Below are 12,594 nucleotides of genomic sequence, written 5' to 3' on the forward strand. Positions count from 1 at the left end.
TCTCAACGTGACTCTGCGTTTTCCTTGAAATTTTAACTTTGACCTTTGACCCAAATTTAAGAAAATTGTGACCACTGTAGAAAATGACCACATCAATATTTCGATGAGGCTAGTTCTCCTCTTTCCAATGATATAAATATGTAACGGCAGATTCCATATAAGAAAGTGAAACAACTCCCGTAAGCACGTTAGGAAAAAATCATAAGCAATGAACTTCTGTTTTTGAATAGATGCTTTACTAATAAAGATAAAGACAATTTGACCAAAAAAAAAATTATGAGCATCATCCTTTTTAAATAAATGAAGCCTTAAATATTATGTTTCTGACATAAGATTTGACAGACTTTATTGTTTCAGACATAAGATTTGACAGACTTTATTGTTTCTGACATAAGATTTGACAGACTTTATTTTTTCTGACATAAGATTTGACAGACTTTATTATTTCTGACATAAGATTTGACAGACTTTATTTTTTCTGACATAAGATTTGACAGACTTTATTATTTCTGACATAAGATTTGACAGACAAATTGAGTTTCTGACATAAGATTTTGACAGACTTGATTCTGACATAAGATTTTTCATACATAAGATATTTTGACAGACAATATATATTTGTTTTTTTTTGACTGACATTGGAAATCCAATCCCAGTTGAAAGTCATTTTTAAAACTCCTGGAAAATACTGCAGCCTAACATCTAACAAGATTTCACTACAGGTCAAAGAACTTTAACTGTTAGCACATTCAAATGTTTCAGACATAAGAAAACAAGTTTGACAGATCTTATGTAGGAAACATATAAGTTAAAACTATTGCTTGAATAAAGTTAAATGAAAGAATCAACATGTGTTTTTTCTTATGCACAGCATGACTTACAGTTTTAACTGGCATATATTGGAACCTACAATGATTTTGAAAGTTTTTACAGCGATGTTCCTGACATAAGATTTATTGACAGACACTGAGCTATAAAGCAAGATATTTGAAAGTGAAAAAAAATATATATCACAGATGTTTTTGACTAAAAAAAGTAACAAATTTGGGAACAGGGATGTTTGAATAACCAGACTACACTAGTAAATACCAGTATACAAGTGTCAACATAAAGCATTGCAACACATAAACATTGTGTAAAAAAATGGGAGTTAATTCTGTCAAAATTTTTGCATTTTTTCAACTTGTTTTAATCATTTCTACTTTAAACGGAAACAATCATATCCAAAAATTATTTTTATAATTTCTTCTAACATCATTATTCCTCAAAACATTCACAGATTATCTTTAAAATAACAGTAATTATTATTTTTATTTATTTATTCATTTTGACAGACATTTCAATTTCTTATATGGAATCTGCCATACAGCCATGTATTATTCCTTTAACCCAAATCGATCAAATTCGTTGACTGGGCACCCTATTATTTCCACCCCCAAAAAGAGGAGAATGTTAAAATATTTGTGTATAAATGTGTATTAAACTAGCACTTCTGTCTTATAATCCATCCGAGATGTTATTCACACCTGGAACAGTTAACACTTGAGGCTAAAATGCACTCAGGTTGAGATCAAAGGAATAGATTTTCAAACAGTCAATCTTTTAATTACTGTGAATTAACCAAGCCTTCACAGCGTATTGTCAGAGAATAATACATATTTACACAATCCAAGAGGGGAAATAATTGCTAAAATTAAATGTCAGAAAGTACATATATTGTTTGACACCACAGTATCAGTTATATATGTTTGTGTAACATAGCCGTCTAAAAAAAATATACTTGTTATATTTTTTCTATTAAATAGATGCTACACGAACTGGACAATTTCTAATTTCCAATTTAGACTTACAACCATGAACATTATCTTAGTATGAAATGTAAACGTGTGTACAGTTACATGTTTGACTTTGGATGTAAACAACTGTTGGTAATTTGCTATTCAGCTTTGGTATACTTAACTGCACTCTCTGGATATAAGTGGACAATACCAAAAAGTGATATACATATTCATTTTGTGATAATGGAAGGATCAATATAAGATGTATCTGTGTAAAGTGGAACTGCAGAGAAGAAAGTACTAACATTATGACAAATATGCATTTCATAGGTGTGAAGTGTGGACAGAAAGTGGACGCATCATCAACTTGAGTTAGCTTTGATCTAGTTTGATCCTGAATGTACAGTAGATTTTTGTAAAAGTTAACAGACGACGGAAGCCAAGTGATGAGAATAACTCACTTGACACTTGGGGTCAGGTCAGCTTAGGTTAGTCCTTGTCAGTCCATAATAGATAAAGACACTTGAAATTAAAATCTTGCCATTAATACGTAACAGTATTGTAAAATACTAATGGTGTGCATTTTTATGTTTTATTGTTTCTATTTCAACTAAATGATAAAGGGTAATCCTATGCTAGGAAGAATTTATTTTCTGTCCGTGAATAAAACCATTAAAGGTTGTCCCAACATATAAATTTTGAAAAATACATAACTATTGTATTTTGTTTTAACTTTTATATATATAAATAAAAAAAATAGGGGTTTACCAATATTAGGAAGAACTCATTTTCTGCCATATAGAAAAAAAGCATTATAATTATTGGATATTTTTAATTGTTAAAGATTATTTATCATTTAATGTCCTCCTGCATCAATATTTCATAACAGATGCCTTCACACAATTTCAAGCTCACTAAGGCAAACCGCACAAGACCTCTTTGCCTAAGATAACGATGAAATACTCAGCACTGGACGTTACACAAACAACATTAAACAAATTCAATGAACTTTAACATTACAAAAATTTTTCATTTGCCTAAGGTTAAGCATTCAACTTTTACATACAACTATAGAACAATTTAAAATTCCACTAAGTTTACTAAATAGTTGCTAAAGCTATAGCACTTTTTTGCATATTCAATAATTAATCTAATTCACAATAAGTCGTTCACATTACATATAGACATGTAGATTAGCAGTGCCAACCAGTGGTCGTCCTCGGACATGGTAGTCATGATATACAGGGTATGAAATCATGTTAATGTTTTAACCAGTTTGTTGTGTACGTAGCTTGTTAAACAGTGACAACAGCGCAAAGTACATCGATTGTACTGAATGAACAAGCATGTACATTTCATACTGGAATCCTTGTAAATTAATTTAGAAGTAGAATGTCCCATATGTTATAACATCAATAAGTTTATAGTTTTATTTATTTATATTTATTAATTTGTTTATTTATTCTCTTTATACAATTTGGAATTTTTGGGGGGTATATCATAAAACAGTTTTTGCATTTCGGGAGTTAGACAGGGGTATGTTTTCTGTCTGTCTGATCACCAGCTGTCAGAGAACATATCCATGCCTAGGTCCAGGGTGCAATTAACCTACACTATCATGGTTTGTATCTTCCGTGGGATAGTGCGTATACACGATTCCCACGTGACCACTGGCTGGGGCAACTGATCAAACATAAGTTACGTTCATATTTAAGAAATACAATAGCTGCATTTGATAATAATAAAAATAATAAATTAAGCGACACAATATGTTATTTATTATAAAACTCACAAATAAAGTTCAAACAAAAAAAAAATTAACAAAAAAACATGAAGTACTTTTTCATATGTAAAATTAGGTAAATATAGGGTGCAATTTCAAACTGGAAAGCAGCCATCTAAAATACTCCGAGCCAAAAATCTTGTCTCTCTTAATTAACTTGTAGACATTTCTATGTTTAAATAGAGGTATATTATTTTTCTATCTTCTCATAGGATTGTTTTTTTGATCTTTTTATATTTATTATATAACACTGAAGATGAATGGTTGTAGGGTAGCATAGAGTTATTTCCATTTCCATAACCTAACTATTAAGTTTTTATTCTATTGCCAAAAAGATGGAGAATTTCTGAACATTGATGCCAATTCTTTTTATATTTCAATTTTAGAAGGTGTATTGATTTTTTTACATTTTTTTGTTTGTTCATGAACATTTTTCAATTTAATGATTTGATAAAAAATGGAAAGAGGAATATTCAAAGGAAGATGTTGTATATTTTTTTACTGAAGTTTGACTTCACAATACACTTTTCAACATTTTGTTATGTTCAAATTGGTCATAAATCTTTTTCTTTGGAAAAAAATTACCTTTCTTGTTTTCAAATAAACATGTTTAAAAGCCTTAAACTGTTAAATAGTAATATAATGGGGAATAAACAAATACATTTTATTGTAGAAAATCCTAAGAATACACTTTTGAAATTTTGTTTGATACTTCATGGAAATCACTGTTTTTTGTAACTTAAATTAACCTAAATTCATCACTAAGGTAAAATGATTAGGATGCTTATTCTAAACATAAATAAACCCTGCTATCAATTTTTTAAACATATTCCGTTTTTGTCTTTTATTTAAAAAACAATATATCTTATTAATCCTTAACAATTTATCTTTGACACTTAACTAACATAAGGTTTTATGTAGTGTAGATCAAATGTAGTTTTAGGTTAATAATTTTTTAATCGTTTCTTTACTTGTATAACAACTATCCAACATACTATTGAAGTCAATAATTGTGTACTATGTTGTGTATTGTGTTGTACAATAATTTTTAAAGGGTTTGTTCAATTATGTAATGTTATGTTGACTATGGTTAATAATCATAAGAACTAAAAGTAGCGTAGTTGCTAACCCAGCTATATTACTGGAGATTCAGATCCCTATGGAAATTAATGGATCAAGAGTATTTTAAATAAACTGCTTCGCTGAGTGTAGCTGGATAAGCCCGCAGAGGTCAAACCCTGAACAGTTGGGGCAAAAATGGACACAATATTCAAGCTTGATACAGGTCTGAATTTGGATTGTAATTAAATATTTGACATATTATAGGTTTCTGAATAAATGTAGTCAAAGAACTTGAAATTGGTTATATGAACTGAATTTATATTCAATAAAAGATTTCTTGCTGTTGTGCAATACACTGTGCTGTTGTGCGATACTTAGTAAATCTGTTGTCAGACTATAAACAAATAAAGTTCAATTAATTCTCAATGTCATATTAGAAATTTATGAAAATGTAAAGGGAGCTTACATAAATAGATATAAACAATTCATCAAAGTTTCATGAGTATTGCTGACAGCATTTTAGGGTTATTGTCCGAAAACTGGAAAATCCCACCTTTTTTAATGAATAAAACCCCATAACTCAGAAATGTAAAATGTAAAATTTATAAAATTCTAAACGGAGCTTACATCAATAGATATAAACAATTCACCAAACTTTCATAAGAACTGCTGAAAGCATTTTTGATTTTTTGTCTGAAAACTGGAAAATCCCCCTTTTTTTATGAATAAAACCCTGTAACTGTGAAACGTAAAATTTAAAATATATAAAAATCAAAAGGGAGCTCATGTCAATAGATATAAACAATTCACCACAATTTCTTGCAAGTTGGTGAAAGCATTCTTGAGTTATTGTCCGAAAACTGGAAAATCCCTCTTTTTTTAATGAATAAAACCCCACAACTCGAAAACGTAACATCTGAAATTTATAAAAAACAAATAAGGGAGTTCAAGTCAATAAATATAAACAATTCACCAAAGTTTTATGCAAATTGGTTAAAGTGTTTTAGTTAATGTCCGACATGTTGACGACGGACGGACAGACGGAAGGATGGACAGAGGTATACCATAATACGTCCCGTAAACTGGGATATAAATGTGTGGGAATCGATATTAACACATAATGTAATTGTTCTAATTTTTTTCAATTACTTACACATGCATAAGATATCAATAAAATACTTCCATAATTCTTATCAAAAGCTTAAATTTGATATCTTAACTTTCCACATTAATTCATTAAAAGTAATATTTTAAGATTTTTTTATTTACAAAGGAACCGTATGCAAGTGTATATTTAAAGTTTAGTAGCTGTTCGACCTCTTTTTTTCTTAATTTAAGACCAATTTTCATGTTAAAAGTTGGTAGCAGAATATTGAAATAAATGGGGAATGTGTCCCATGGACACAGATGATGCCCCTGCTTGCATATAACGTTATAAAGGGACACAACTCAAGAACTGTAAAAGTGTACTTGATCTGAGTTTTGCGGTTATAAGCATTGTGTATACATTTAGTTGAGGCAAACTTAAGTTAGAGAACGGAAACGAAATATTCAGCAATTTTTCTATTTGTAAAGGGACAAAACTCTAGAACGGTAAAAGTGACGCCACCAAAATTCATACTGGATCTGTATTTTGTCTAATGAGCATTGTGTATAGGTTTCATAACATTTGGTTGAGGCAAACTAAAAGTTAGAGAACGGAATCCAATTTTGGGACGTACGTACATACGTACAAGGGTTAAACTTAATGCCCCCTCCGCCACGGCGGGGGCATAAAAAGTGTTACTACTGTTTGTCATTTAACACGTCATTGGTTTCATAAAATGTCTTGGATTCAGAATTCTGCACCAGCTTGAAATCCAGAGTGATCACATAGACCCAGCATGCTCTGTAATAATTACCTGATCAACTGTATATGCAGCTTCACTTGGAGCTACATGTTCATTTATTTCTTCCATCTTTTCAGCAAATATTTTTCTATCTTCTGTCCATTCAATTGATGCAACCTGTGTGCCCAAAACCTTTACGTTGTACTTCTCCAATATGCCTTGTTTTGTCAATTCTATCCCACAATTCAATGCTGTTTGACCCCCAAAGGTCAACAGAACACCATCAGGACGTTCACTTTTTATAACCTGAGCAGAAAACCATATAAAATTATAAATGGCTGTCAAACTTTTATTCTAATACTGTGAATTCAGAAATTATTTTGAGCTTTTATTTTTGTGATTTTTTAAAAATGGACACAAATGAGAGATTAAGGACATAAGATACAGTTACAGGGGAGGTAATGACGTTGGTAATATGTTATTTTACGCGACATCAAACAGCAACATATCGGGGAAGATGCATTTTTCAAGTGATTTTAATCATTAGCTTGAAAACGAGTACATGGACCTCTCTTTTTTAAAAGGACATTTGATACTGTATGAAGATTATTTGTACCAATTTTTATGAAAAATCACCGATGAATTTTAAATTAGATAAAAAAGCAGCAAAAATTGCTGTTTTTTTCCCCAAAATCATGAAATTTTAATAAAAAGTAATTGTTTTCAAAGAATTGTTACACAAATTAAGAGCATATTTTTGTAATGCAGATATTCCAAATCTTATAGAAAAAAATCTGCATGTGTTTTACCTTTTGAAACAAAAAAGTTACGTATGTCTGTCCAAGAAACTGAAATTTTAAGTAAATTTCTAAAATTTTGACCCCATTTAATTCTAAATTTAGCACATGAAGGTATGTTTCTTATTACATATTTGAATCAACTAATATGAGTGAAAAATAGCTTGTATGCACTTCGCAATAAATTTCTAAATTTACAGTAATATGAAAAGAAAAAAAAATGAAATAATATTGGCTATTGGTCAATATCTTTTGTGAAGTTGTTATCACTTCGAATGTACCTGTACCCCAAGGCAAAACATGACTGAAAATCTTTCATAATAAATAGATATGAATCAACATTCAAAGAAAGATCCATATTACAATTTTTCCTATAAACCTGTTAATAAAATATCTATATAAACACTCAAGCAAAATGGGTATGATTACCAAATAAAGTAAATTTTGTCTGCCAGTTGTTTGCATATTTAAGTCAATGACATACCTGTATGACATATTCTGGTGTGATAGGTAAGAAGTATATTTTGTCTGCCAGTCCTTTTGATGTCTGTACTGTGGCTATGTTTGGATTTATCAACACAGTCTGTATGCTTTCTTCTTTCATAGCTTTTATTGCCTGTAAAAAAATACATTACATATAAAAAAGATATGCTATTAATTTCAACGGTCACTTCTTTTTTTGCATTATCTTCTCCAAAGTAACTGTGCACTTCACACTGTGGCTTTGGTGCATTATCTCCTCCATAATAACTGTGCACTTAGCCCCGTGGCTTTGTTTGGATTTATCAACACAGTTTGTATGCTTTGTTCTTTCAAAGCTTTTTCTGCCTGTAAAATGATAAAAAAATATCAAAAAGACATTAATATGCTATAAATTTCAATGGTCATTTCTTTTTCTGCAATGATAAAATAAATATGTACAAGATATTAATATGCAATGGTCACTTTCTTTTTTGCATTATCTCCTCCATAATAACTGTGCACTTAGCCCCGTGGCTTTGTTTGGATTTATCAACACAGTTTGTATGCTTTGTTCTTTCAAAGCTTTTTCTGCCTGTAAAATGATAAAAAAATATCAAAAAGACATTAATATGCTATAAATTTCAATGGTCATTTCTTTTTCTGCAATGATAAAATAAATATGTACAAGATATTAATATGCAATGGTCACTTTCTTTTTTGCATTATCTCCTCCATAATAACTGTGCACTTAGCCCCGTGGCTTTGTTTGGATTTATCAACACAGTTTGTATGCTTTGTTCTTTCAAAGCTTTTTCTGCCTGTAAAATGATAAAAAAATATCAAAAAGACATTAATATGCTATAAATTTCAATGGTCATTTCTTTTTCTGCAATGATAAAATAAATATGTACAAGATATTAATATGCAATGGTCACTTTCTTTTTTGCATTATCTCCTCCATAATAACTGTGCACTTAGCCCCGTGGCTTTGTTTGGATTTATCAACACAGTTTGTATGCTTTGTTCTTTCAAAGCTTTTTCTGCCTGTAAAATGATAAAAAAATATCAAAAAGACATTAATATGCTATAAATTTCAATGGTCATTTCTTTTTCTGCAATGATAAAATAAATATGTACAAGATATTAATATGCAATGGTCACTTCCTTTTTTGCATTATCTTCTCCAAAGTCACTGTGCACTTAGCCCCGTGGCTTTGTTTGGATTTATCAACACAGTTTGTATGCTTTGTTCTTTCAAAGCTTTTTCTGCCTGTAAAATGATAAAAAAATATCAAAAAGACATTAATATGCTATAAATTTCAATGGTCATTTCTTTTTCTGCAATGATAAAATAAATATGAACAAGATATTAATATGCAATGGTCACTTTCTTTTTTGCATTATCTCCTCCATAATAACTGTGCACTTAGCCCCGTGGCTTTGTTTGGATTTATCAACACAGTTAGTATGCTTTGTTCTTTCAAAGCTTTTTCTGCCTGTAAAATGATAAAAAAATACCAAAAAGACATTAATATGCTATAAATTTCAATGGTCATTTCTTTTTCTGCAATGATAAAATAAATATGTACAAGATATTAATATGCAATGGTCACTTTCTTTTTTGCATTATCTCCTCCATAATAACTGTGCACTTAGCCCCGTGGCTTTGTTTGGATTTATCAACACAGTTTGTATGCTTTGTTCTTTCAAAGCTTTTTCTGCCTGTAAAATGATAAAAAAATATCAAAAAGACATTAATATGCTATAAATTTCAATGGTCATTTCTTTTTCTGCAATGATAAAATAAATATGTACAAGATATTAATATGCAATGGTCACTTCCTTTTTTGCATTATCTTCTCCAAAGTCACTGTGCACTTAGCCCCGTGGCTTTGTTTGGATTTATCAACACAGTTTGTATGCTTTGTTCTTTCAAAGCTTTTTCTGCCTGTAAAATGATAAAAAAATATCAAAAAGACATTAATATGCTATAAATTTCAATGGTCATTTCTTTTTCTGCAATGATAAAATAAATATGTACAAGATATTAATATGCAATGGTCACTTTCTTTTTTGCATTATCTCCTCCATAATAACTGTGCACTTAGCCCCGTGGCTTTGTTTGGATTTATCAACACAGTTTGTATGCTTTGTTCTTTCAAAGCTTTTTCTGCCTGTAAAATGATAAAAAAATATCAAAAAGACATTAATATGCTATAAATTTCAATGGTCATTTCTTTTTCTGCAATGATAAAATAAATATGTACAAGATATTAATATGCAATGGTCACTTCCTTTTTTGCATTATCTTCTCCAAAGTCACTGTGCACTTAGCCCCGTGGCTTTGTTTGGATTTATCAACACAGTTTGTATGCTGTGTTCTTTCAAAGCTTTTTCTGCCTGTAAAATGATAAAAAAATATCAAAAAGACATTAATATGCTATAAATTTCAATGGTCATTTCTTTTTCTGCAATGATAAAATAAATATGTACAAGATATTAATATGCAATGGTCACTTTCTTTTTTGCATTATCTCCTCCATAATAACTGTGCACTTAGCCCCGTGGCTTTGTTTGGATTTATCAACACAGTTTGTATGCTTTGTTCTTTCAAAGCTTTTTCTGCCTGTAAAATGATAAAAAAATATCAAAAAGACATTAATATGCTATAAATTTCAATGGTCATTTCTTTTTCTGCAATGATGAAATAAATATGTACAAGATATTAATATGCAATGGTCACTTCCTTTTTTGCATTATCTTCTCCAAAGTCACTGTGCACTTAGCCCCGTGGCTTTGTTTGGATTTATCAACACAGTTTGTATGCTTTGTTCTTTCAAAGCTTTTTCTGCCTGTAAAATGATAAAAAAATATCAAAAAGACATTAATATGCTATAAATTTCAATGGTCATTTCTTTTTCTGCAATGATAAAATAAATATGTACAAGATATTAATATGCAATGGTCACTTTCTTTTTTGCATTATCTCCTCCATAATAACTGTGCACTTAGCCCCGTGGCTTTGTTTGGATTTATCAACACAGTTTGTATGCTTTGTTCTTTCAAAGCTTTTTCTGCCTGTAAAATGATAAAAAAATATCAAAAAGACATTAATATGCTATAAATTTCAATGGTCATTTCTTTTTCTGCAATGATAAAATAAATATGTACAAGATATTAATATGCAATGGTCACTTCCTTTTTTGCATTATCTTCTCCAAAGTCACTGTGCACTTAGCCCCGTGGCTTTGTTTGGATTTATCAACACAGTTTGTATGCTTTGTTCTTTCAAAGCTTTTTCTGCCTGTAAAATGATAAAAAAATATCAAAAAGACATTAATATGCTATAAATTTCAATGGTCATTTCTTTTTCTGCAATGATAAAATAAATATGAACAAGATATTAATATGCAATGGTCACTTTCTTTTTTGCATTATCTCCTCCATAATAACTGTGCACTTAGCCCCGTGGCTTTGTTTGGATTTATCAACACAGTTAGTATGCTTTGTTCTTTCAAAGCTTTTTCTGCCTGTAAAATGATAAAAAAATATCAAAAAGACATTAATATGCTATAAATTTCAATGGTCATTTCTTTTTCTGCAATGATAAAATAAATATGTACAAGATATTAATATGCAATGGTCACTTTCTTTTTTGCATTATCTCCTCCATAATAACTGTGCACTTAGCCCCGTGGCTTTGTTTGGATTTATCAACACAGTTTGTATGCTTTGTTCTTTCAAAGCTTTTTCTGCCTGTAAAATGATAAAAAAATATCAAAAAGACATTAATATGCTATAAATTTCAATGGTCATTTCTTTTTCTGCAATGATAAAATAAATATGTACAAGATATTAATATGCAATGGTCACTTTCTTTTTTGCATTATCTCCTCCATAATAACTGTGCACTTAGCCCTGTGGCTTTGTTTGGATTTATCAACACAGTTTGTATGCTTTGTTCTTTCAAAGCTTTTTCTGCCTGTAAAATGATAAAAAAATATCAAAAAGACATTAATATGCTATAAATTTCAATGGTCATTTCTTTTTCTGCAATGATAAAATAAATATGTACAAGATATTAATATGCAATGGTCACTTCCTTTTTTGCATTATCTTCTCCAAAGTCACTGTGCACTTAGCCCCGTGGCTTTGTTTGGATTTATCAACACAGTTTGTATGCTTTGTTCTTTCAAAGCTTTTTCTGCCTGTAAAATGATAAAAAAATATCAAAAAGACATTAATATGCTATAAATTTCAATGGTCATTTCTTTTTCTGCAATGATAAAATAAATATGTACAAGATATTAATATGCAATGGTCACTTTCTTTTTTGCATTATCTCCTCCATAATAACTGTGCACTTAGCCCCGTGGCTTTGTTTGGATTTATCAACACAGTTTGTATGCTTTGTTCTTTCAAAGCTTTTTCTGCCTGTAAAATGATAAAAAAATATCAAAAAGACATTAATATGCTATAAATTTCAATGGTCATTTCTTTTTCTGCAATGATAAAATAAATATGTACAAGATATTAATATGCAATGGTCACTTCCTTTTTTGCATTATCTTCTCCAAAGTCACTGTGCACTTAGCCCCGTGGCTTTGTTTGGATTTATCAACACAGTTTGTATGCTTTGTTCTTTCAAAGCTTTTTCTGCCTGTATGATAAAAAAATATCAAAAAGACATTAATATGCTATAAATTTCAATGGTCATTTCTTTTTCTGCAATGATAAAATAAATATGTACAAGATATTAATATGCAATGGTCACTTTCTTTTTTGCATTATCTCCTCCATAATAACTGTGCACTTAGCCCCGTGGCTTTGTTTGGATTTATCAACACAGTTTGTATGCTTTGTTCTTTCAAAGCTTTTTCTGC

General features: G+C 30.0%; 1 protein-coding gene across 3 annotated transcripts in view; it reads right to left on the minus strand.

The window, feature by feature from the left end:
• LOC127719905 (CAD protein-like) overlaps positions 1–12,594 on the minus strand; it is a 106,907-nt gene that overhangs the window by 68,291 nt on the left and 26,022 nt on the right. For all 3 annotated transcript variants that reach the window (XM_052226262.1, XM_052226261.1, XM_052226260.1), the window contains exons 11-12: positions 7,734–7,865; positions 6,525–6,758 (exon numbers count right to left, since the gene is read on the minus strand). In XM_052226262.1, the coding sequence (XP_052082222.1) occupies positions 6,525–6,758; positions 7,734–7,865 (366 nt within the window). The remainder of the gene's footprint in view (positions 1–6,524; positions 6,759–7,733; positions 7,866–12,594) is intronic.

This window comes from Mytilus californianus, unplaced genomic scaffold (genome assembly GCF_021869535.1).
Source record: "Mytilus californianus isolate M0D057914Y unplaced genomic scaffold, xbMytCali1.0.p SCAF_11, whole genome shotgun sequence".
NCBI lineage: Eukaryota > Metazoa > Mollusca > Bivalvia > Mytilida > Mytilidae > Mytilus > Mytilus californianus.